Source organism: Cyrtonyx montezumae, unplaced genomic scaffold (assembly GCF_038088225.1).
Source record: "Cyrtonyx montezumae isolate F1298 unplaced genomic scaffold, pur_monq_1.0 scaffold_3, whole genome shotgun sequence".
In the NCBI taxonomy this organism is placed as follows: Eukaryota; Metazoa; Chordata; class Aves; order Galliformes; family Odontophoridae; genus Cyrtonyx; species Cyrtonyx montezumae.
In genome coordinates this window covers 24458187-24483746 of record NW_027072034.1, presented here as the reverse complement: position 1 = coordinate 24483746, position 25560 = coordinate 24458187, and the positions used below count along the sequence as shown (strand labels likewise).

The 25560-nt window shown below is 42.7% G+C and overlaps 2 protein-coding genes across 2 annotated transcripts in view; both read left to right on the top strand.

Annotated features, from left to right (window-relative positions):
* POGLUT2 (protein O-glucosyltransferase 2) overlaps positions 1-25560 on the top strand; it is a 232493-nt gene that overhangs the window by 163007 nt on the left and 43926 nt on the right. The window lies entirely within an intron of this gene.
* Positions 2759-25560, top strand: part of FGF14 (fibroblast growth factor 14) — a 383177-nt gene continuing 360375 nt past the window's right edge. Inside the window, exon 1 of the mRNA XM_065740954.1 lies at positions 2759-3076. Coding sequence (XP_065597026.1) covers positions 2869-3076 — 208 coding nt within the window. The 5' untranslated portion in view covers positions 2759-2868. The remainder of the gene's footprint in view (positions 3077-25560) is intronic.

Here is a 25560-nt window from a genome sequence, read left to right as displayed (position 1 = left end):
GTGTCCCAGTTTTTGGCCACTGTTTCCTACAACTACACACCACTGAAAAGAATCTAGCTTCATCCAATTGCCCCCTGCAATTCAGATATTTATAAACATTGATCAGATCCCCTCTCAGTCTTCTCTTCTCTAGGCTGAACAGCCCTGGGTCTCTCAGCCTTTCCTCATAAAGGAGATGCTCTGGGCCCTTTATCATCTCTGTGGCCCTCCAGTGGACTATTTCCAGGGGTTCCAGGTGTGCAGTTATTCCTCCCCATGTGTAGTCCCAGGTATAGGAACTCTACACTTACCCTTGTTGAACTTCATCAGGTTCCTCTGTGCCTGTCCAGGTCTCGCTGAATGTCAGCACAGCCCTCTGGCGTGTTGAGCCACTCCTCCCAGCTTTGTATCATCAGCAAACTTGCTGATAGTGGACTCTATCCAATCATCCAGGTGCTTCAGGAGAAAACACCAAACTTGGACCACAGTTGAATGAAAACTAATATAGTTAAAAATGTCATAGGTGTAAGTAGTCTTCCAGTACTTCTATTTTTTAATTTGGGAAAAAAATAATGGCCAACAACTGGACCTTTCTCTAGAGAGGTAAAGATGATCTAGAAGGTGGAAAAGGGCGACTTCAGAGCAATGGAAGGGCACCTATTTTCTCCTTCCACCTTTTTTTTTTCAGCAGCACATTTCTATTTCATCATCTTTTCCCTCATTTCTTCAGGCACTATGCTCCATCATTTCCAGTACCTTCTAGTACTCATGCAGTCCAGCAGAGCACACAGAGGAGAGAAACACGGATATTAGCTTCCATCTCTTCCAGAGCCACAGCTGCCACGTGTGAGTGTCACCACCTTGGTGCAGGCCTGAGTCTGTGCTGTGAGCCCAGAAGGTGCAGGCCTGGTGGAAAGGTAGAGCTCCCCTGTGTAGGACTGCAGCGAGTGGTCCTGTCAGGAGGGGGAGCTTTGTGGGGTTATTTTTGAGCTGCAGTGCTTGGGAATTCCAGTCATGGCCCAGGACTCCACCATGCAAATACCACAGAATCATAGGGTCACAGGGTCATATAATATCCTGAGTTGGAAGGAACCCACAACGCCGAGTAGGACATTGAGTTCTACTCCTGGTTCCACGTACCATCACTTGAAATCCAAACCCTATGTCTGACAACAGTGTCCAAATGCTCCATGAACTCCGTCAGCACGGGCCTGTGACCAGAGCCCTGGAGAGCATTTCATGCCTCCACCCTCAGGTGCAGACCCTGTCCCTAACCCCCAGCTGCCCCTCCCCTGACAGCTCCATGCCGTTCCCTCGGGCCCTGTCGCTGTCACACAGAGCAGAGCTCAGCGCTGCCCCTCCGCTCCCTGGGAGAGCTGCAGCCGCCATCAGGCCTCAGCTCCTCTGCTCTGTGCTGAGCAAACCAAGGGGCCTCGGCTGCTCCTCACGCACCGTGCTCTGCAGACCACCCCCTACCATCACAGCGCTCCTTTGGATGCTCTCTAATAGTTCTATGCTCCTTCTCATACCGTGGCTCCAAACCTGCAGCCAGTGCTGGAGGTGAGGTCACACAGCACAGAGCACAGCGGGACAACCCCCTTTGCTCTCTCGGCTGCAGTGCTGGGCCTGATGTACCCCAGGTCAGGGTTGGCCCTTTTGGCTGCCAGGACACACTTGCTGGCTCGGATTCATCCTGCCATCAGCTGGAACGCACAGATCCCTTTTTGCAGGGCTGCTCTTCAGCATTTGCCCCCACCGGAGCAAACTCTAACAAGCATGACACCAGCAGGGACAGCGTCCAGAAACACCAATTGGGGGTTGATTAATGTGGCCCACGGCTGTGTCTCCCATCCCTGTCACTGACACACCACGGCACGGACAGAAGTCCGTTTTGAGGGAGGGACAGACTACAGGGGTCGGGGCACTCAAGAAGTGTGTGTGGAAGGGGGGGGGGGAGGGGGGGGGGGGGGGGGAGGGGGGCGGGGAGCGGCAGCAAGAGGCGGGAGCGGCGAGCCCATCCGCGGGGGCAACGCGGCTCTGGGGCAGCCGCCCGCTCTCCGAGCCGAGCCGATCCGCTCCGAGCGCTGCCGCACGTGGGTACGTGACGGCGAGCCGGGCCGGCGGGGCAGCGCGGCTCCTCCTCCCCCGGCGCCCGCCGGCGACTGGGCGCCGAGGCTGCGGCGCGGGGCGGGGGGTGGTTGCCTCCTGCGCGGCGGAGCGGGGCGCAGCGACAGCCGGGGCCGGAGGCGAGCGGCCCGCGCGGGAGAGGGCGGGAGGCGTCGCGGGGCGGCGGGGACTGCAGGGCAGCGGCGGGGGCTGCGGGCGGGGTCCGCCCCGCGGCCGGGCAGCCGGTCTCTCCGCCTCGAGCCGGGCTTCGCCGGGTGCTGGTGTGCGCTCTCCCGCCGCGGGGCCGCACAATGGCAGTCGTTCAGTAGGATGGATCCTGCCGTGGCTTTTGTTCTGCAGATCCACCCATCCTCCTAGCAGTCAAGTGCCAGGCTATGGTTGTCTCTTTGGGGATCCTTCTGCCGCGTTCTGCCGGTGTCTCCGATGAGGTTTTGGCCTCGGCCGGGATTTCGCTACCTTACTTTTCGTTTGGCTTCGTGCTGAAAAAAAGGGATTTTTTTTTTTAATTTTTTAATTTTAATTTTAATTTTTTAATTTTGTCTCTTCACGCTTTTGGTTGTAATCCAATGTTGATCTAAGGGGAATAACCATTGAGCCTGGCTGAAAAAAGCATTGAAAAGTCTCAAAGAAATAACACCACGTGAGGAAAAAAAAATAAAAAAACCCCGCCAACAACAACAACAAAAAACCAACAAAACCAACCAACAACAAAATAAAAACCAACAAAAACTGGGAGAAGATCGGAATATAACCGCCTTTTCTATGATAAAACTGGTGCCCCTCTTCAGGAGAACTGGTCTCAATTTATTATTATGCAACCGCAAGGATCTCTTCTTTCTCAGGGTGTATAAGCTGCTGGATTGCTTTTCGCCCAAATCAATGTGGTTTCTTTGGAACATTTTCAGCAAAGGATCGCATATGCTGCAGTGTCTTTGTGGCAAGAGTCTTAAGAAAAACAAGAACCAAACTGGTAAGCAATGCATTGCACCGCGTTGTTTTCCTTTATGCTGCCCTGTCTGTTGCTCGCCGAGGTAGATCTGCAATCCTGCCGAGAAGGGGGGATAGAGCGAGGCCGGCACGGACATGCATGTATGTGTATGAATAAGCAAGGAGCGGTAACGGATTAGCTTCAACCACTGTCACCACGGAGAAAATGTATAGATATTTGTGACCAAAGGCGACCCCAGTCCGGGCTGCATCTCCTAGTTCCGTGGGCTATTTCCGAGGATGAAACTTTTATATCGGGGGGGCAGCCGGTGCATTCCCCCCACCGTCCCCGGAGCCAAGCCCCGGGGCTGCCGGCGGGGAGGGGGCCCGGCCTCGTGCTTGCTGCTGCCAGCCAGCCCTGCACCGCACTTCGTGCTCGGTTTACACAGCGTTCCCCCCTCCGCACCCACCCCCCTCCTTCGATTCTCTGAAGTCAGGCCCCCCTACCTTAGCACTCCCCCCAGGGACCTCGGGCCAGAGGGGCGGAGGGGGGCGGTGAGGAAAGGGTCACTTTCCCTGAGCCGCTGCCCGGACGGACACCGAGGCTCTGTGCTACCGCTCCCCTACCCCCTCCCGCTACCGGGCTGACCCCTTCTCTCGGCTTCCCCACTGCAGCCGGCATCATGAGCTTCGCTCCGGTCCGGCTCCGACGGGGGAAACTTGCGGTGAATTACATAAGAAATGCAAATGCGGCTGCCCCGGGCCGCCTGGCTCGGTGGGTCACACTGCTGCTGTTGCATCCCTGCCTCCTGCTCTGGGCGGACGGGATGCGGGCAGGCGGGCGGGGGAGCCGGCGGCTTTTCAGGGAAATACGGCCCTCCCCCCCACCTCCCCCAGGCCCGGGTCCCCTCGGCGCTTGCCCGCTCCCCCCCGGCCGGCGGGATGTCCGCAAGCACCTGCGGGCGGGGGGAGGCGAGGGATGCTGCGTGTGTGTGATGCGTGGTGCGGGTGTGTGCCGGCTGCCCTGCAGCGGCAGCTCCCGAGCTGAAGGCTCCTGACGCCGGCACTGCAGTGTAGTAGATCATAGGCTCTCGTTGCCACTCTGACACCCCAACACCAACAAGCGGCAGCCCTGGCAGCCCGCACCCCTCTCCGCCCCCAGCTCTCGCTTTGCCCAGCTCGGTGCCGCTGCGGAGCTGTGGTGGGCGTCTCAGTGGATTTATTGGTCCCCCACCTCCCTAAGGCTCTCCTGTATCCTCTCGGCTCTGCAGCAGCGAGCGGCCACCTCTCAGAATACCAAAGAGGCCGAAATGCCCCGCTGGGGGCTGGCGAGCGGCCGCAGCGCTCAGCTCCCTCGGGCTCGGCTTCCCTCGCTGCAGCGAGCCCGGGGGGGTCGGTGGGAGTGGGCAGCCTTCCCCTGGGGCATGCTGGAGCAGGGCAGCCGGGGGGGCGGCTCCTGCAGGGCCGTCAGCGCAGCGAGGAGCGGAGCTGATGGGCGATGCTCCGGGGAAGGGCTCCGTGCCGGGGTGGTGTGCAGCCCTTCCAGCCCGCATCCCGGCGAGCGGACCGCAGGCCGGGGTCAGGGGTCCCCCTCTGGTCGCTCATCTCAGGGCGGAGGGATGCGAAATCCCGGCTCCGCGCTGAGCGACGGCTGCTGGAGAAGGCTTGGCCGGGCCGCTGGTATTTGGGCAACAGGCGCTGCTGCTCCGCGGCGTTTCCCCTGCACCAGCCCGCAGGTGCCCGCAGGACAGCGGCGACTCTCCCTCTGTCCACGGTTCTTCCCGTTCCCCAGCGCCCCTACCCCGTCCTTTGCCTACCAAACTTTTTTCGGGTCTCCCGAGGCTCAGCTGCTGCTGAGTCAACCGGGCAGAAACTTTCTTTCTTTCACCCCTTGAGGTAGCCACTCTCTTTAAAGCAGTGGGTGGTTCTTGTCCAGGTGCCCTGTGCTCTGATTTCCCTGTGTGCCCACCTCCTCCAGGGCTCCCCCGAGGGCTGCCCTGAAGGCTCTGCTGCAGCTCCTGGCAGAGAGCAGTGCGGGGCCGAAGAAGCGTGGGGAGCACAGCGTGCAGCTCTGACAGGGCTGCATCAGTTGTGGGCCCTCTGTTGGAATGCGAACTGCTGAAAACACTTTGTTTCAAATTAGAGATCCTAGAAAGTGTATTTTGTTTCCTATGATTATTCACCTTCATAAGGGGAAAACTTGGAGGACGAAGTGTGGCTTTGCTTGCATTGATTCTTTTTGTCAGACTTAGGAGGGTAAGGGGAAGGAGAATACTTCTGGGTGGTTTTTAAAGCAAACAGTGCTGAACATTTTTCACCCAAAGCCAGCTGCCCATGGGAGATGGGTTGGCTGGCTGGAGCCCCCACGGATCACATTTCCCTTCTGGTGGCATCCAGAAGACAGAGGATATATCACATTTCCTCTTCGTTTACCTCCAAGGAGAGGCATCTCTCCAACTCAGTCAGGGGTGTTGACAGGAGAGTGGATGGAAATTGGCATTGCTATTAATATGTTGCTGATAACGGAATTTAGTTTCTGGTATGATCAATCTCAGATCAATCTCAAGCACAAAACCTATTTAAAAAGACCTTCTGACGTGTGGTTTGTGCCTAAACTGGGATCTCTGTGTCATCCCCATAAAGCAGTCAGGCTGCTCTCTCATGGCTGCTCATCATTTTAAAAAGTTTCTAAGCACAGTCACACAAGACGAAAAGAGAAGCTTGGGCCCTGCTCATCAGATCTGCGGTGACTATCGTTATCCTTATTTGAAGTAAATCGTGGCCACCGATGCATTTCTAACTCATGGAAAACAAACCTCCCGCTGAAAGACTAAGGGCCTCAGCAGGAGATGTGGGATTGGGCCCTTGGAGTTCCTTTCAAGTAGATTTGAAAGCATCTCTGACTGGCTAATCCCACAATTCCTACGCTGTTATGAGATCCACGGTGTGTTTCTCTCCCTTGGATGTAAAATTGTCTACTTACATATATCTCACCTACTGAAGTTCTGTCCTCCGTGGAATACATTTTCTAAGTTTATACAAATTTGATTACTGTTGATCAAATTGGATTGCATATTCTCCTTGTTAAGGGGTGAAATTTATGCCTGCTCATGAATCTTCCTCCTGTGATGAAATGCTTACACCCAGCTCAATGTCTGCTAATGATGGACGATTTATAAATGAATTTAAATATACGAAGGATGACTTACGTTTAGAGAAAATATGAAAAAATTATTTACTGATATCTTTTGTTTAAATATTCATGTGTATGCAGTTTTCCTTTGAGAGTGATATTTATTCTTCTTATCCGCTTAGATTATGCTAAGTATATTAATTTTGAGCTAGATTTAGACATTCAGTATTTGTCCCTGTGCAAAGGTTTTCTGTCTGATCTGTAGAAACATCATCTGGAGAGGGGAGAGAGCTTGAAACTGGAAATCGATTTTTCAAGAGGACTTAGTGATATTTAAAAAAGCAGCAAAGCAGCAGGGCGTTACAGCAGCTGTATAGTGGTAGTTCGTGGGGTCACTACTGAGATTTCTGTGTAATTGCAGAATGAGATGCAGTACGTCTAGAAGGTGATTGGCCAGATGAAGTGGCTGTGTGCAGACTGAGCTGTGCTGAGTACTCACAGACGTCAGGCTGCAGTGTGCCTGTAGCACCGCGTCCTGCTGGAGCAGGCTGCTTGCGGCCAGGGGTGATCTTGGTACTTCGGGAGCAGTGGCTCATTTCTATTCCTCATTCTGCTGAAGTTCTCCCTTGTGGTTTTGGACACACCATTCCTGCCCTGTGCTTGGCTCTTCTGCTTGTTAAAAACTACAGACAGTTTCTGACATTGCACAAGTGTGCTGCTGATGGCTTTGCTTTGCTCATTGCATTTCAGCAAATAGTAGCTTTTTAGAGACAAATTACTAGGCGAGTCTACTGAACAACTTACTGAGTAACAAAACACTGCTAAAATCTCTGGTGTGAAAAAACCTGTTGCGGTGCAGCAGAGGTTTGAACAATTAATGTACCAGGGAGCTACTTGCCTCTGTATGAAAAGGCTGCATACAACAGACAGTACCAGGAAATAGACTTTGCAGGACTGGGACCATATGTTAGTTCAGACAGAGCACACTTCATGCAGTGTGTTTCAGCTGTCAGAACACACTGGGAGCTGGGAGAAAATTCTTCTTTTTGCAAGCCATGTGATGAAATGCTCAAAGGAGTACATTCATCTTCAGACTGGATATTAAAAGAATTATTTATCATGTTCTTGAAGTGGATCCTGACATGTTATGAGCCACTCAGAAGAACTGACAATTATAATTGCAAAGAGATGGTGCTTGTCTCCATGATGGGCTGAACTCATAGTGAGCAGAACGTATGCATGCAATGTGTCCTTTTGAATATACTGTACAGTAAATGTAAATAGCAAATCTGCTATTCAAATCAGGAACATGCTGTCTTTGATGAGGATCTTTTTGAGGGTGAAACCTCAAAATCATTAAGTGAAAGACTTTTAATGGATAAATGAAATGCAGTCTACTCTATTAAAAGCACTCACATTAAATAGTATAAAGGGAAGTAAACTGTTGCTGATGAAACAGTGTTGAGACATCAGAAAAATGATATACAGAGTAGCAGTCATTTCATATCATCTCCTGTACTAAAGTTCAATATTGTGTTGAACGTAACCAATACTTTAACAGTTAGAGTTAATACTGGATGGTTGTGTGTGGCAAATAGGATCAAGTGGCACTCTATTGGTGATAGAAATTGATGGTGTAATTTTAATGTCCATATTCTCTGTTTGGACTGACACCTGCTTATTTTACTTTTTTAACTGGTAACAGCATGAGGAATTGCATCAAACAACTTCAGTGTTTGTATGCAGAAGGTAGTAGCCTGGAAATTACTTGTCCTGGTTGTTTGGCAGCACTGAAATTAGGCAGGTCCCATAGGACAGTAAAATTGTAGCAAGACTAAACATTTTAATTCAGTTGGAATTGTTTTGGCTTTTGCTATCAGATCATGACACAAAATAAGCTGTAATTCCTGATGAAAGATTTGCTTTGATGAGATTCCAAAAAGGTATGATATGGGAATAGACTTTGCTGTTCTCTGAGAATTCATCACATTGTCCATGTTTTCTCATGTAGCGTTGTCATTCAGAAAAAGAAGAACAGGATGATGATGAAGAACGTGTACGACTGCTGCCTCAGCTGTTGAACATCTATCTCCAGCACTGGGCAGTAGCTGGAGTAAGAAAAATATAAGAAACAAGGCAAATCTAGATTTGATCCTTTCCCTGATACATCCTGCCATTTTTCAGTCATTACTGGACTGTCATAAATCTCTTTCTCCAGGCCTCTGTGTTTATCAGTCTCTGATGTAGCTAATACACCTTTACTTGTCAAAGAGGATTTCTATTTCTGCCTCTAAAACATTTGCATGTCTCTGTTAGGGATGTTTTTTGGGCTCTACATAACTGTGTGCTGTGCTGTGGAAAGGGCGTGGATGGGGTTGGTTGTGCTTTCAGTGAGTGCTCCTTTGTCTTCTTTTGAAAAACAAAGCTGGACCTTGATATTTGCAATTTGCATTTGTGGTTACTGAAGAGGAGGAATTTTTCAGGGGAATCTTATCTATAAGGTGAAGGTCAGTTCCTTTGCAGTGCCTTTTCCTTCCTTGAACTGCCAGAACACAACCAGCATTTCTGTCTATTCCATTCCCAAGCAGCATAACTTGCCTTTGCTGAGGATGTGGGATGTCTCTGGCTTCTGAGAACAGAGATGAGGCAGCAGCTGACACATATCTTTCCATGTTTTTGTGGTCCTGCTGCAGCCAGTGGATTTTCTAGGCCCATGAGGTACAGAAGTGCCTTCCACAAAGCTCATGTTTCCAGAGTCCTACTTCTTGGGGGGAGAAGTGGATACTTCTCTTTGAACAACTTTTAATGAATGAAGCTCTAGTATCACCGAAAACTAGAATTTAAACCACTGCTGAACAGTTTGAACAGAAGAGAGAGCTTGCATGTAAAATCAGTCTTCTGTTTACATATGAACCTCTTGGTTCTCAGCAGGAAATCTAGAAGAATTTCATTGTCCCTTAATGAGGTTTTGAGTTGAAAATGTTAATTTAAAGAAAACAAGTTTGCCAGACTTGTTACTTTTTCAGTAAATGTATTTCTAAGAGTGTTCTGCTACATTTAAACAAGATGCCTAAATAACAGTTCCTAGTTCACACTTCTCATCAGAAAAGTGCATTCTAGTGTGCTACTTCTGGCTGATAGTTTCAACACATATCACTCATTGCTAAAATAAGTAAATTTACAGACATTAAATGACACGAACAGGAACTAACATCGTGGAAAAGATGCGGAAAAAATATTAAGTAGGGAGTTCCTTAAAAAAGAATTCCCAGAAGTCATTTAGCATAGCAGTATCTTATCAAATAGATTGTCCTATCAGGAATGTCTTAGTAAAAGCTAAATGAATAGTAAAGCTTATTCATTTATAAGGTTCATGGTATGAAAAACTTTTCAGTTTACATATCCTTGCAACTAGAAAAATGTGTGCGGATACCCGTACTGTTCATAGTCCGCAAGAAGTTGAACCCACATATGATTTAGATGGATTATCCCACTGAGAGATCAACCCAAGATTTCAGATGTGAATTAACTTCAGGCCAAATGTGATTTTGTGTCCTGAACCCTTTAAGCTTGCACTAAAATCCTTGTTTTTAAACGGCATTAGCAGGTGGATTAGAACTTCTAAAGACTTGTGTCCCTCAGCAATTTCCTCCTAGACCCGATGCTTTGTCCCCACGTAGTAGTGATTTTCTGACGGCAAAAAACAAGGTTATACAGACTTCCAGTACCAATATTTGGTAATCTCCTGGCTTTACTCAGATCTGTTTCTTCTCTGTGAATATGACCTTGATCCATCCCAGACACTGCAGCGTCCACTGTAGCCTTTCACATCTCTGTTTTTTCACCTGCTGCTTGTGCAGACACCTCACTTTTTACTTTGGATTAGGATCTGTGAGGAAAATTAGCCCTTAATTATGTTTCTTTCTGATGCTTTTAAGTTCTCTATGTTTTGAGTAATTAGCTAGTGGCAGTGAACAGAGCTACCTACCTCACTGGTTGTTACTGAAGTAACTGATATTTACAGTGGATGATGGATTGTTCTCTGTTTTATGGGGCATGAACTGTATGAATGATTAGTTTCCCACTTTCTGCTAATTTACAGTAGCAGAACAGTCACAGAAGAACATAAATGTAGAGGCAGCATTGCAACAGCGATTGATTAGGAAAAGATAGTAAAGTCAGCAAGAAGATTCAGAAGGCCCAAAGCAAATGCTAACCCTTTTATTGTCTTGATTACTGCTTTTCTTGTTTGAGAATAAAATCCTTTATACGGGATTCTGCAGTTAAAACAGGGCAACCCAGCTTCCAGGAAAATTTTCTGGGTAATATCACTGATCTTTTCTTACTTGACCAGGAACAGAACAGGTTGTGGGTCCTGGCACTGCCTGCTCACAGAGGTGCTATGTGACTCCTTAAAGCTGCTCCCAGGAGTTCTCAGAGTACTGCACACATGTCCATAACTCCAGCAGGGTACAGACAGGGTGAACTTGAAGACTGTGTCTTCTTTACCTTTGATTAACCTTTGATTAAGCTTTGATTGACCTTGTTTGCCATTTGTTGGGACTTCATGTTTGATACTGCAGTTTGGAGGCACAACTGTAAGATAAGATTTTAACATGCCAATGTAATGCAACATACTCTTGGGTCCCTGCTGATCAGGGACATTTGAGATAAAACAGGTGGCTATGCATTGTTCCTCCATGTTTTCTGAAACATTGAGCTCCACTTGCATGCAAAAGAATTTGAAACATGTTGAAGATTCACCTTTGAATATTGTAGCATGAACTCTTTTTCTGTAGAACAGCACCTAAAAAGAGTACAGGATGGTTTTACAGCAAATATGTCATTACATATTGTTTGTGTTGAAGATCAGCATTTTCTGAGAAGGGCCTTATTTTGTTTTAAATGCTGACAGTGGTGGAGTGGTAGAAATGTAATAGGAGAGGAAAAGTGGTTGTAGCCTCCTCAGCAATAGCTGTCTGAGTAAAATCAATGAGTTTAATCATGGTGGGAGGAATGGGTGCCAAGGAAGTAGGAATGGATTCATTGTGATTTTGCGTTCAGCTGTCTTTCCTCATTACAGTTTGTCTTTGCATTTTATAAAATATGATGTATCTAGGGTGTTAGTGACATGAAGTGGAGATGAATCCTGTGATTTGTGGGCACAGAAGATATTCTCTCTTCACTGAACATTTTCAATGGAAGTGTACTTTAGAAGACTTCAGAAGCTTTCTTAGTGATATGAAAGCACACCTTAGTTTTGAGCATTGCCATACACCAATGAGGGAAACACAATCCAAGGACTTCCTTGATGTGCTAAATTAGACATAGTGCTTGCTCTTAAAAAAAAAAAATCCAAACTTTTAAATACAATAGGAAAAAAAAATTGAACCTAAGGATATGTAGATGTCATTTTAATATTCATCTACTTAATTTTGTGACCTCTTAGATGGTGGATTAGAATTATTTTATCCCAGCCTGGTCAGCTGCCTATAGGATGACAAACGAGGAGGCAGTTTAGGACCTTATAACCAGAGCAGAAGTAAACGGTAAGTTGTGCAAGCTCGGTTAAAACCTTTTAATAAAATGTCAGGGGAACTGGCAAAATTAGAGTTTATTATGTTTTCTGAGAACAATTTTCTTTGACTTTCAGTGACTAACTGCAATGATTATGGCTTAAGTTGGCTGCCAAAAAGAGTACTTGCTAATAAATTTGAGATGGAAGATTGGAAAAAGATAAATACTAAGCCCTTGTAGTCATATATATAGGTTAAGAATTTGGGGGTGGAACTTGATGAAGTTAGAACAAAAGTAAGTCAGAATGTGATGTTAGTACATTAGGTGAGACTTTTTTTTAAAAGTGCTATGTAGATGATACTTGAATAGTGTGGGATGCACTCTCTCCCACTTATTCTCAGAGGGAGATGAAAAACCAGAATGACAAAAGAAATTATAAAGTAAATAATAAGGGGATTAGAGGAATCTGTAGTCATTTAGAAAGGTTAGCAATAGAAAGTCCTGCAAGCAAACAGAATTTAGAAATTCTTCAGTCTACTTATCAATTGAAGAGCAAACAGACCTGAAATTTAAGGACATTTTCATGAAAAACATCTATTTCTAGAAGTGTTCCTTTACCAAGGACATATAAGAGTTATATTTGATGGAGTCTAGATTCTCTCAATGTATTCCATTTATAGCTATCTTGCTAAAGGTGAGATACCCTTGTAAATGTTGCTTTGCTTTCACAAATGCTTGTAGTCTCACACTCTCATGAGTCTATTGTTCACTGTTGCACAGCTCGGAAGCAGTGGCCTCCAGGGTGACCTTCACTGAGTGTCCCATGCCTCTTGCCTCCTTGCTGTCATGTGGATGTCTGCCATCCATCTGCATGAGCATGTTTGACAGCCCTTGCTGTTCTGAACCTGCATAGGCATTGAGATGTCCTGCGTGTGCTCCAGCTGCCTGGGCTAACACCCAGGCAGGCTCACCAGAAGGATGGCACATGAGTCTATCTGTGAGGGAGGACAGCAAGCTAACCTTAAACTGTTGGTGTATATGCTGCTGAGAGGATATACATTCTTTTTCCCCTCAAAAAAAAAAACAAAAAACAAAAAACAAACAAACAAACAAACAAAAACAGAAAAACCCAATTGATTTACAACACAACTATTAAAATGCAGTGTCTATGGTTCTTTGGATCTTTGGCTTGGTGAATCTTTTCATCTGATATGATCAACTGGGCAATACAGATGTATCCAACACTGGAAACATTTGAGTAGCTTTTTTTCTTTACCAAGAGGTCTCAAAGGCATTTCTACACTCTCACAGACATTAGTGCGGGTTCAACATTAATTTGAGTCTTTCTTCCCACACTTCTTTATGCCCACTGTCAAGTAGGCCAAGAATGTTAGATGATATTCAGACCAGGCACATCAACATAAATCTCCATCAATAAGCCTATCCCAGAGATCTTAAAGTAATTTTAAAGGGAGATGCAACCTCTTCTTGTCAACAGAATTGTATGACCTGTACTCTTTCAGCTGGGCATTAAGATCCTTACCCCACTTTAAATTCATCCCTCTAGGTGAGAAACATAATTCTGAGTTTATACTACTTAATTAAAGAGAGAGAGGGATTGATCCAAGCCCAAATGGCTCTGACTGTCCCCTTCCAACCTAAGCTTCCTGTGATTCTAAATTTTCTTCATATTGTAGATTTTGCATTGTGGCTCAGATGTAGGACATGCTCTAATTTTTAGGAACATGTTAAATCATTATGTATTTTGAGTGTTCAGAAAATGAAACTGAAATTTCTTATTTTGTGCTGCTTGTACTAAAGGACGTGATGTTCAACTCAGAACTGGAAACCCATGGAAGCAAATGGGAAGTCCTGAGCTCAGCCTTGCTTACTTCCTTGTGAGCAAAATAAAAGCATCCTTACTGAAATCATTTATATATATATCAACAAATATCTCATGTAACAGACCTGAACAGGCTGGTAATAAAATAAAACAATTTAGCGATGAGACAAAGTACATTGGTTTTCCACTAGTGGTTACCAGACTGTAGCATTTCCTGCTTGTTTAAGTTGCTTATTTGCTCTCTTTTATTTTATTTTTTTTACTGGCCCAACAAATAAGAGTTTTGTTGCAAGAAAATGCCTTCTTGAATATAGCTGTGTGAATCAAGACAATTCAAAGGAATAGAGCTCGTTCTAGATAGAGATGCTTGATATTTTCAGAGCAGCTCTTCAGCCCTTAAGCCAAATGTTTACGAGTAAATGTAGTGTATAACAGATTGAACACTGTTAGATATTTTGGAGGTTAACTGGGTCTTATTTTTAAAAAAAGTTTGGGAATGATTCAGGAAATAGTCTCCATGATCCTTATAGGTTCTTTCCAATTCATGATTCTATGTCCTCATTGCTAATAGTTACCACCATCCCTAGCAGATAAGGGTAGAGACAGCTAGCTGATGTGAACGAAAGCTATCCTGGACCTAAGTAACAAGTGTGGATGACCATGGGTCTAGCACTTTTATTTAACAGTATAAGCAAAGCCAAAGAGGACCAGAAAACCTCTTTCAACTTTGCTAAGGCGAGTTTGAGCAAGCTCTACCTGTAGGGTTATTTACTTGTACTAGAGTAGGAACACACCTGGATCAATAGCAGCATATATCATCTTCCCAGCCAGACAAAGAGGATATTAGAACATCAGTGGAAGGGATAAATCCCAGCTTCAACCTTTGAAGAAGCACCCAGAAAGGGGCTTCCTGTGGGCTCTTGGTTAACCCTGTGAAAGCTGGTGGAGGACAGAGAACACGGTACTTATTCTTTGAATAAGTGTATCAGCTGAGCAGCAGAGATGCCAACTTACAAGAAACAAATCATAGTAAGTTTCTGAGGAGGGTGAACCAGACAGGAAGAAAGGCTCAGTCTTGCTGGGGAAAGGACCAGATTTCTCATTTTTTCTCTTCTTATCAAATAGAATATATTGTTCAAGGGTAAGGAAGAGCTGAAGGACAGATTTCCTCCATTTCTAAACCTGTCTTTTCAACTTCACAGACTTACACTCACTTTCTTCCACGTAGACCTTATTAGGGATCGCCCCTTCAACTGTGTGTGTTTGTGCAACAAAGGGGGTCAGTCAACTAAGTGTTGTTTTACTGCACGTTTATCTTCTATTTGCCAAGCCCTCTGAAATCAATCTGAGCTGCTGCTGCACATGCTTCTTGATCTTTCTTTTAATTACATATTTTTTCCCACGTGGCTACAGGTCCAACTCTTTCCTTATATAGTTGTGAGGAGCATGAGTAAAGAAAATGCTACTGATTATTGATGTTTTACGTATTAGCAGTCTAAATCTGGGTCTTGGTCTGATAATTGAAAGGGTCTGGCTTCTAGTTTGACAGAATGCTTCAGTATATATCTGTGCATTCTACCTATAGTAGTGAGAATTAGAGATCGTAAACCAGTTGTATATATATATATATTTTAAGGGAAAATCAGTTTTTACTGATTGGAAACACTTAATTCTGTCTTCTGAGGATTCAAAAGGTATGTTTACCTTTGCATTAACCACTAAATACCAGAAGCTTGAATTTAAGCAGGGGATTTTCCTTCTTCTATGAACTCCCTGAAAACCCTAATGTGCTTACTTGAACTGTTTCTTTACAAATTATAAATCTGATGAAATCCAAGGATCATTACTTAATCTAGGATAAAGAAGGGTGTGTATTTAACACAAAAAGAAAGTATGTGTTTACATTGCCTACAATAAAGCCAACTGTGAAATGCTCTGATGTTAGGATACAGTTTTGTGTTGTCTTAAAACAGAGCACAGTGGAGGTCAGCGTTCAGTGTATGGACTTGTCACAGAGGTGGGGTTTTTGACAGTGAGGCCCTTTGTGTGACAGAAGGTGTCTTTGTACTTACAGGAAGAAAAGGGGGAGGGTTTTTTGCCTTTGGCTGTGCACTGAATTTTTAAAATCTTGCTAACTTTAAATACTCAGATTATTTCTGGTTAGTCCACTACTCTTTAGTCTCTATAAGGAAAATACCCTTTATTTTTTTGTAGAAAACAATGATTTTCTTGTACAGACTAAGTGGTTCTGTGTCTAAGCTAGTTCTATTTGAATAATTCCTACAGCATCATTCTAAGCCTCCTCCATCTTCTTGTCAATTTTAACTTACAGTGGCTAATTTGCAGAACAACTGTGTCTTCTCTAGTTTGCATCCAGGGGAATTAACTCATAATGAAAGTAAACTAGACCTACAGAAACCAAGTAGAACAAGCAGCAAATGAAGAGTTGAATGAAGAATGACTCTCCACTTGCATGTACGCAGTCCTCTTGGGTTTTCCTTCAAAAGAGAATTGAGTTTCTTTTCTCAGAATCCCAAAGTTCCTGTTTTTTCCTTTTTGCATTTTTTGTCTGCATTCTCTTAGGCAATGGAGGAAACCAGAACAAACCAGAGGTTACCCAAACATTAGTCTCACTTTGTCAGACATGATGGAGGGAAGAGAATTTGCCTTTGTCAAGACAGAATTATAGATTATCCTGAATTGGAAAGAACCCAAAAGGGTCACTGAGTTCAACTCCTGGCTCCACACAGGACCAGCCAGAATTCAAACCCAGTATCTGAGAGAATTTTCTAACCACCCCTTGAACTGCAGCAAGTTGAGGCTGTAACCATTGCCCTGGGGAGCCTGTTCCATGCCCACTGCCCTCTGGTGAAGAACCTTTCACTGATATCCAGTCTGAACAGAGACGGGAAAATGCTGAAGCTCTTCCATGGCCTTGTAGTTTATACCATCCCATTCATTGATCAGCAAGAGCTGATGTAACCTGAGGGATATTTGTGTTGATGATCTCCCATGAAGGATCTCAAAGCAAATTTATAAAATAAAGGTCTTGACTGAGTTAGCAGAAATTTTCTATCCTTTTGAAAAATCCTTCCCCCAAAAAAGAATATAAAACACTGCAGAATACAGACATTAAGTAGGCCACCTGATAGTCGTTTCCACTGATATACAGCACTGATTTTTTTCTCCCTGAGAGAGATGTGGAAAAACAGTACCCCAAGTCCCTCATACAGTCTTTTAAAAATATATATATTTTAAATTATTTTATTATTTTATTTTATTTTATTTTATTTTATTTTATTTTATTTTATTTTATTTTATTTTATTTTATTTTATTTTATTTTATTTATTTTATTTTTTAAATCCAGTACAGAAAGTTCTGGCTAGTGCAGAAAGATGTGACTTCTGTTGCTATTAGCAGTACTTTTCAAAGGGTAGCACTAAGAATACTAATTCCTTGAGGATTCGATTTAATGGTGAGTTTATGAAATTTGTGAAAGAGCACTGGTGGAATGGCTGCCCTGGAGTGTACCAACTCACATTATGGGCAGTAGGCAACGTGCTGATTAATTAACTCTTCAAAGTGACTATAAAATAGGGTTCAATCGCTGAAACAAAACATGAAGATTCTTGCTTGTTGTTCAGTGCTGTTTGACTTAGGAGGGCAGCTAAAGCAGAGGGCTCCGTGGCACCGAACGCACTGTTCTTTGCATCCTCTGTCTTTTGATCTGAAAGTGCACCGAAGCAGTCAGGCAGATGAAGAAGTATTTTCTGGAGAGTTTATAGGAACCAGTTATATGCAGTTCATTTAAATTAGTGGTGAGCAGTACTGCATTAACTATTGTCTTAGTGCTAATAAGGAAGAGTGCCCAGAGTGTAGTACTTTGTGTGCTCAAATTAAATCTGTGCTTCAAGAGGAGCCAGATCCTTTGTCACTCCCAATGCTGTCTTACAGAAAGGACTGCACTGAAGCTTTCTTGCTCAGATATTTTTACAGCCTCTTTATACATCAGTATGTGTTTGCTTTCTTCTTTTTTTCTCTTTTGTTCATAACTAGGCAAACAGCTAGCACACTCTTTTCAAGGTCAGGAATTATCCATTGCTCCTACATTTCCTGTCACAGCCTCATGAAAAGACAATATTTTAACTTTAATATTCTACAGCAGAAGACTAGGTGGACTGCTGTTGCCCCTGGATGCACAGTAACCTAGTTAGAGATTAGGCAGTGCTATAATTTGTTATCCAATTACAGAGTACTTTAACCTGTATTTCCCCTTCTTTCCCCACAGAAGACACAGGAAATTAATTTTATGAGCGTTGTGGTTTCTACCACAGTCCATCTGCTTATTCCCTTCCTTCCTGCTTCAGCTTTCACTTCTCATCCTCCTTTCAGACAAATTTGTTAGAGGCAGGGTGAAAATCCTGCTTTAGAACAACCAGCTGGTACATTTTTCCACCAGGACTCAGTTCTGGAGCAAAGCTTCCTCACTGCTCTCTCCATTTCTGCAGGTGCCCTACAAAGCTCCTGTCAGTTCATATCTTTTGCTGTGGTGTAGTGCCTCTGGAGCACTGCATGTTTTTATGCATTTTAAATACTGGCAGATTTTAAAAAGCCTGAGAGGGAAGACATTGCTTCTGTGCTCCATGACAGATCTGGTCTTCCTCATATTCCCTCCAGCAATGGGAGAAAGAACATGGAGCCTGCTTTTAACACCAGAATGACAGCTGTTGCTTGGTCCTGCTGCCAGGTGGATTTAAATGTGGCAAAGCTGTTTTATAATGGAGGAAAACTTTGCTGTAGGAGCAAAGAGATTTTGAACTTCTACTATGGGGCAAATAGTGCCCTTCTGAAAACAGGCTCTGCTCGGAGCTAGTTGGGGTGGGTCTGAATAACAGATGGGATGGGAAAAGGCTTTTGAAATAGCTCTGAAGAGCACAAGCTGGCTAGCTGTGGCAGCCAGCCTGTGTGTAGTAGGATTTGCGTGCATGGAGTCAAGGCAGGAAAGAACAAAGACCAGTAAATGTTTGTACCCAGATGTCCTGCACATGAGCCTTGGTTTTGTTCCTGAGGTCTTTAAATATTCCACTATTATTAGTAAAAGTTTTCCTGTTCTACAGAAGGTGAAAGACACATTTTAATTACAGTTTAGAGAACCTTCCTGATCTTCCATCTACTATCCTCACTGTGTGCTCCTCTCCCTTCCTGCTCTTCAGGCTCGTGGATGCCACAAGTCTGTTAACACAAAATGACCTTTATTTTGAGTCTTCTTCTACATGCAGCAGCCATTTCAGTTGTGCCCACTCAACTTTACTCCATCTCTGGATATACTGAAATGAGGATTTTAAAATATGTCTAAATTAGGGTCAAATAATAATATTTATGATGGATATACAAGGACATGAAAGCATTCAAAGGCCAACTTTAATATTAATGTCCTGACATCTCATAGTTTGGTGTGCACAAAAAAGCATGAAGGACTTTTCAGTGGGTGATAATTCCACCACATTTTATTTCTTTGTGGATAAATTTTAGTTTAAAAGGTCTTGTGAGAGGTAAGTAGGTTAACACACATTGCACAAATACCCGTTCTACTGTTAACAGATAGCAGAATTTTCTTGAAGGTAGAATGCAAATGTCAGTGGAAGGATTGGGCTTGTGGTATAGATGTAATGTCTGAGAATATCAAGTGATTCACAAAAAAAGCCTTTTCATTTGGAGCATTTGAGGCCCAGACCAAAGTTCTTTTCACTAAGTGTGAACATTACTGTTGTGGATGAATTTTTAAGAGAAATTTGTCTCATGATGGTGTAATTTGTGGATGGAAGGTACACTTGGCCTGTTTCTGGTTTGCAGCTAATAACATTCAGTTTCTTAACTAGTCTTTCCCAGATGTATTGTTTTACCAGTGCATTTCAGCATTACAATAGGTTCAGTGAAGAGCTCAGTCTTTCCAAAACTGTATCCCTTTGGCTCACAGGCCTTTTTGAGTCTCAGTCTCTCCAGGTGAAGCTGCTACCATTTAATTTATGTTACAAGGATTAGCAACAAAAAGCATGTACAAATTCACCATGTTTAAGATGTTATTCCTGAAGACAGTAAAAATGTTATGTTTATCCATTGAACATCAAGAACTTATTAATTCTGAGTATCTTTTTCCCCATATATATATATATTTCTGTTTGTTCCTGAAGATCGGAACAGAAGTGTTATGCATTACTTTTCCTCCCTCTCTGCAGGTTTGAACTCTTCCTATCTTGTATTATACCTCATGAAGCTTAAATAAGGTCTGATTTTACTGCATTAACTGGCTCCAGAAGTAGCGTGTTTGCAATAAGCTTCACACTGAATGTTCCGAGCCACTGAATCAAATCTCAGGCTGTAGCTATGAAGAACTGTCTGTGTGAAGATCACAATTTGGACATTGCTTGTGCCTGAACTGGTGCTTTTCATTCATATCCTGAGTAGAAGAGAAAAATACTGCCTACATTAAAGGCTGAGCTGATGCAAGAACCACTGATGTTGCTGGGTCAGAGTTTTCACTTGGGTAAACAGATGAAACAGTACTGACTTATTAATGGTTGCCTTTTTATAAACTGGCACTAATAGTGGCAAACAGTTTTTCTAAAAGACCTGGTTTGGGATTAGTCTGGAGGCCTAATACAATAAGCAACGAAACACGGTCATTTATGGGACCTTATTAGTAGAGGTGGCAAACATACAGCAAAGTAGTTAAGAAATAAAATGAAGGATTTTTAGGGTATTTTTATTACTCAGAGTAAGAATAATGTTCATATTTAATAAGAAGCATGAGAACAAATAAAAATGAATTCCATTTACATTTTTTATTTCATTCTATTTTAGCCTAAGGTGATTTTACTTATATAAACATGAAAATATATCACTGGTATCTTAAGAATGTCCTTTAAAACTTAATGGCTACTCATTTTTTATTCTGTCTAGTCTTGATCCTAAAGAAATTTATCTGTGGATCTTTGTTGGTATACAAAAATATTCCAGAGATACAAGATAATGCTTCATTTGTCTTACTAGTGACTTGCCCTCCCTTAGTAGCTAAATAGGTCACAGCAGCTATAGGAGTAGAGGCACTGAAGACTTGCTCATATGCATCTTCTCTTTTAGAACTGAGATCAGAAACCTATATTGCCTGAAGTACCTTTTCAGGGACAAAGCAAAAAAAAAAAAAAATAGGAATAACGTCATTGTATGGTTAAAATAGAATTTTGGACAGTCTCTGTTCTTCATCTTAAAATCACACAGTGATTACCTCTGTCTGTCCGGATTCAGCACCTCAGTGGGCAGCAGAAAAGGCAAGAGTTTTATTACTGACTGCCTCTGCTTTGTCTGCACAGTATTGCCATTATTATGACAAAAAAGCACTAAAAATGTAAGTTGATTCCTCCAGATGCATCTCAAATAAATAAATAAATAAAATTTCCCTATGCACACTCATTTAAACAGTGCTATTCACATGGCCTGTCACTGCCATACCAAAGATGAGACAGTGCCTATCTTCTTTTCTCCCTTGTTTTCTAGCAGAGTGGCAGGCACAAACTTATTTCTTCTATTCTGAGCATAGAAGGACATCCAGGAGGTTACTGCTTGACAAGGTGGGAAAAGCCACAGCTCTGTGACAGCTGAAAAGCTAGAGCCAACACAGTGGGCTGTAATATGTGCAATAATCACCTATTTCTCCCAGTCTCAACAAATCTGACATCACCAGCTGGTTTCAGCAATGCTACTGCATTCAGTGCTGGGCTCCCCATTTCAAGTAAAACAGAGAACTTCCAAAGAGAGTCCCAAGGAAGGCCTCAAAGATGATGCCTGGAGCATCTCTCTTATGAGGAAAGGCATCTCTGGGACTGTTCAGCCTGGAGAAGACTTGAAAGGGGATCTTATAAATGCTTGTAGATATCGAAATGGATGGAGTCAAGTGGATGCTCAGTGATAGAACAAGGGGCACAGGAAGTTCCGTAAGCACACAAGGAAAAACTTCTTTAATGTGAGAGTGACGCTTGAACATGCTGACCAGAGAGGTTGTGGAGTCTTCTCTGAAGATATACAAAACCCATCTGCATGCTTTCCTCTGCAACTTACTCTACGGAACTGCTTTAGTAGTGTGTTGAACTAGATGAACTCCAGAAGACCCAGCCACTACAGTTTTGTGATTCTGAGGTTGAGCAGGCTCCTGACTCCCTTGCAGGGGTGTGTGGGACACAACTACAAAGTCAGTGCTCTTCTTCAACACAGCTAACAACGAAAATTGACAAGCTTGCCTTAGCTGCTCATAGTATTTTTTCAAAGCACTGTTGTTTGGTGGATCTTGAGCTTCTCACTTCTCAAACATTTGTCCCTTTGCAGTAAGGAGTAGTTTTGCTTAAACTATAATTAAATCCCTGTTTTCCCACATTTTCTCTGATCAGTTAGTGTATACTACTGTCATATATTGCTGAAATGAAGAATAACAGGTTGCAAGATGCTACCTCAAATATTTGACAAACGCTGACTTCTAATGGCTACTACTTGTGGGTGTGAGCAGGTAGCTGAACGACAAGGGCTCAGAGAATCTTTCATCTCAGAGTTTGAGCAGTGACTCACATATGGTTGCTAACACTCAATATTTACAAGAGGAAAAGCGATATTACCTGTTCCACTGCTTTCTGAGCATCTGTTCAGAGCAGGATGTGCTTGGTATCTGGGTGGCTCTTAACACAACACATGCAATGCAGACAGCAAGACAGGGGAGTATTTTCAGTTGCTTGTGCTTGAGTGAGAGTGACTTTGACAGTCAACAAACTGGGGAAGAAGGGAACCACCTCCTGTTTGCTGCAGGATTGAGATCATCCAATTTTCTGATATTTATGGTGTTTGCTTTTAGGACCAGATCCTTAACTATGGCTATGGCATAAAGGTTGTGCACAGGGATATGATATAAATAAACATCCTTGCATCAGTTTGAGTTTCTAGTTTTCTGTTTCAATTTAGAAATTACTCTTAATACTGACCCCAAGGGGCTCAGATGACAGAGAGGGAGTAAAGAAAAGAAGCTATGCCCCAGTTTCTCCAGCCTTAACCTTCCCTCTACGGAAAAGTGAAAAAAAAGTCACCCAAGAGCCACAAGCATTTCTCCATATGATGTGGAGGCAATGTTGACAATTCTATGTTTAAACAATTGAGTCTACAGCAAGATGCCGACAGCCTCAGGAGAGGAATTAGCCAAAACTTCACCATAGAGCAACATCTCAGCTGAGGAAAACTGAACGGGTCTCTTTCACATCAGTGACAGTCTGGAGATTTGTTGCTGTCACAATGGCACTCACCTCCCAGGACTGCTGTATAATGTAATATCTGAAACAAGAGCATTACTTTTTATTCTGTATGAATATCAGTAATTAAAATTGCTCTAGCATATTTTACATCTGTAATGGATTTAAGTAGAAAGGGTAAACTTTGTTGGATATTTTTATTTATGATGATAAGCATTTATAATATATATTTTTTTAATTTTCAGGGAAAGTAGTGCAAATAATTAGTGCTACAGGAACCCCCAGACTGGCAGTAGTCATACCTTTTATTTTTTTTTCCCTCTTTAATATCAGGTTTATGTAACTCCATTCATTCCATAGATTTCTGAAGGAATAGGGCACATCAGGAGCCCTGTATTTTTTCTGTTTTCCTTAAAATATACAGAAATTCCAGTTTGCAGCATACAGATCTTTTCAGATACAGTATAGAAGAGAGAGAGAATAAAAAGATGTTGTGTTAAAGTGATTGCATTCACCTATGATCACATATTATTCTATAAATGTTATTTATAATTTCAAAACTTATGTGGTCTAAGGCAGACTTACTAACCTCTATCTACAGATATCAAAATTAGGAATATAAGTCTAATGACTTAATATTTCTTTATAATACTCTTCCTAATAATACAACCTTATTTTTCATTAACCATAAAACTGTTCTTTGCTCACTAGTCTTCATGAGCTAGCATCCAAATATCTCAAAGAAAGTAAACTGCTCCCAGAGATGTGAGGCAGTAAAATCTGCTGCATGCAGTTGTAGTGCTTGTTTTCAGCTTATTTTTGTTTGCTGCTTGACAATATTTGTCAACACATTATTGAAAACAAACAACTAATTTAAAATACAGTAAAAGGAGCTACCAAATCCAGTCATTTATGTTAATTGACTTTAGCCATATTTCTTTAAGTACAGCAGTAAGATTACAGCTTTTAGTTTGTAGGTACTTGTAACAGGGAAGAATAAGGTTCCCTGGTATAGAGCAGTCCTCTCTTGGTGCAACACTTAAATTTGTATTTAACTGATCTCCATTATATGCATTAATTATGATAGATTTGGGCTTTAATTAAGTGATTGCCTGTTGCTATTTGCTTTTTGTCTTTGCTGCCTGAACACTGCAGGAGCACAGGAGGGAACTCCTCCCAGGCAGCAGAGCAACTGGAGACAGCCATCTCTGCCATCTCTGCCCACTGATGAAAAAACCCTGGGCTGAAGTATGCTCAGCACAACCCGTATTTCAGAGACTGAAGCTCCTAAATTCTCATAAGTCTGTTATAAATACACACTTTGAGGTTTTCTGTGGTGCTTTTTCAGCCGTCTGCTCTGCTTCACTTATGCAGTAGACCTTTTCAGAGCAACGACGCAGAGATTTTTTTATGTATGGGTAAGACGTATTTCCAGACAGCTCAAGCTGACACTAATAAGTCTCAGGAGGGTTTATTAGTTCAGGTGTGATTAGAAACCGAGCTGTATGTGCATACTGGTGTAGTACCATGCTTAAACCACTCGCTGTGCTGAGGAATGTAATGTAAGGATGGCCAAGTGGCTCCATGCAAAGCCGTCTAGATCCACATGAAACAGATGCTCATCTGGAGCTTAAAAACCCTGATGAATACAAACTGATGTTAGGTTAAAAAAAAAATGACACTGGTGCATCTTGTTGGTGTGAGCCTGACTGGGGAGAGGAGGTGTCATCTTCTTGTAGAGAAAGACATCATAGAAGTGCCAGTTCTTCTGAGATTTCAATAGCCAAACACCTTTCAGAGTTGAGGACTATCATCTAGTGGATGGCATAGACTTTCTCCATGGACATTAACAGAGAAATGGTTGCAGTTGTTATTTAAGTTTACAGCCATATGAACTGACGAAAGTATGCAGAATTCATAGATTTATTTTCTACCAGATTGTCATTAGTGTGTTTCCTGCTGTTTCTCTTATGTGTCAACATGACTAGGAACTAAGTATTTCCTTTGTGGTGTAACTTTATGCTCTATTTTTATGAAGTTTTATGACCACGTAATTTAAAGTTATAAGAGATAATGAAAAAGAAAAAATGGTGTTTCACCACAAAAATGGAAATGATTCAATACTTTGGACTTTCTAAGATCCTAATAGCAAGTCTTTATGGAAGGCATACATTTTTCAAGTGTATGTAAGCACCTACATATCAAAGTATTGAAGCAAAACCAGTGTAGACACTACAGTTTTTTCCTTTATGTATTTTCTGAATAGCAGCCTGAGTTTTGCAGTGTTGTTTTTCTAAGCAAGTGTTATACAACTGGACCTAGAATACTGTATGCAAGCCTTGAAATGAGGCCTAAAAAACTGTTAGATGTTGTTTTGAGAATGTAGCTTCAGTGCTCACATAGTTACACTGAACAAAATGCTGCATTAAAAATGCTGCTTGAAATATTTTAAAGATAATTTAAGTCAACTGGGACTATAGTTTAAAAAAATATTATTAGTATGTCTGTAACAGTTTGCACAATGCATATTTATGGAAGAAAAGATGTATACCTTTGAGCCACCAGGGAAAATAAAGGAAGATTTTATCCTGGGCTCATGCACACAGGCATACATATTTAGTTTTTGTGTTTATTGCAGATTTTCAGTGTTGTTTTTTTTTTTTTTTTTTTTTTGAGTGACATGTAATATCAATGGACATGACAATTTATGCATTTGATTTTTTTTTTTTTTTATGTAATCATAATCTTG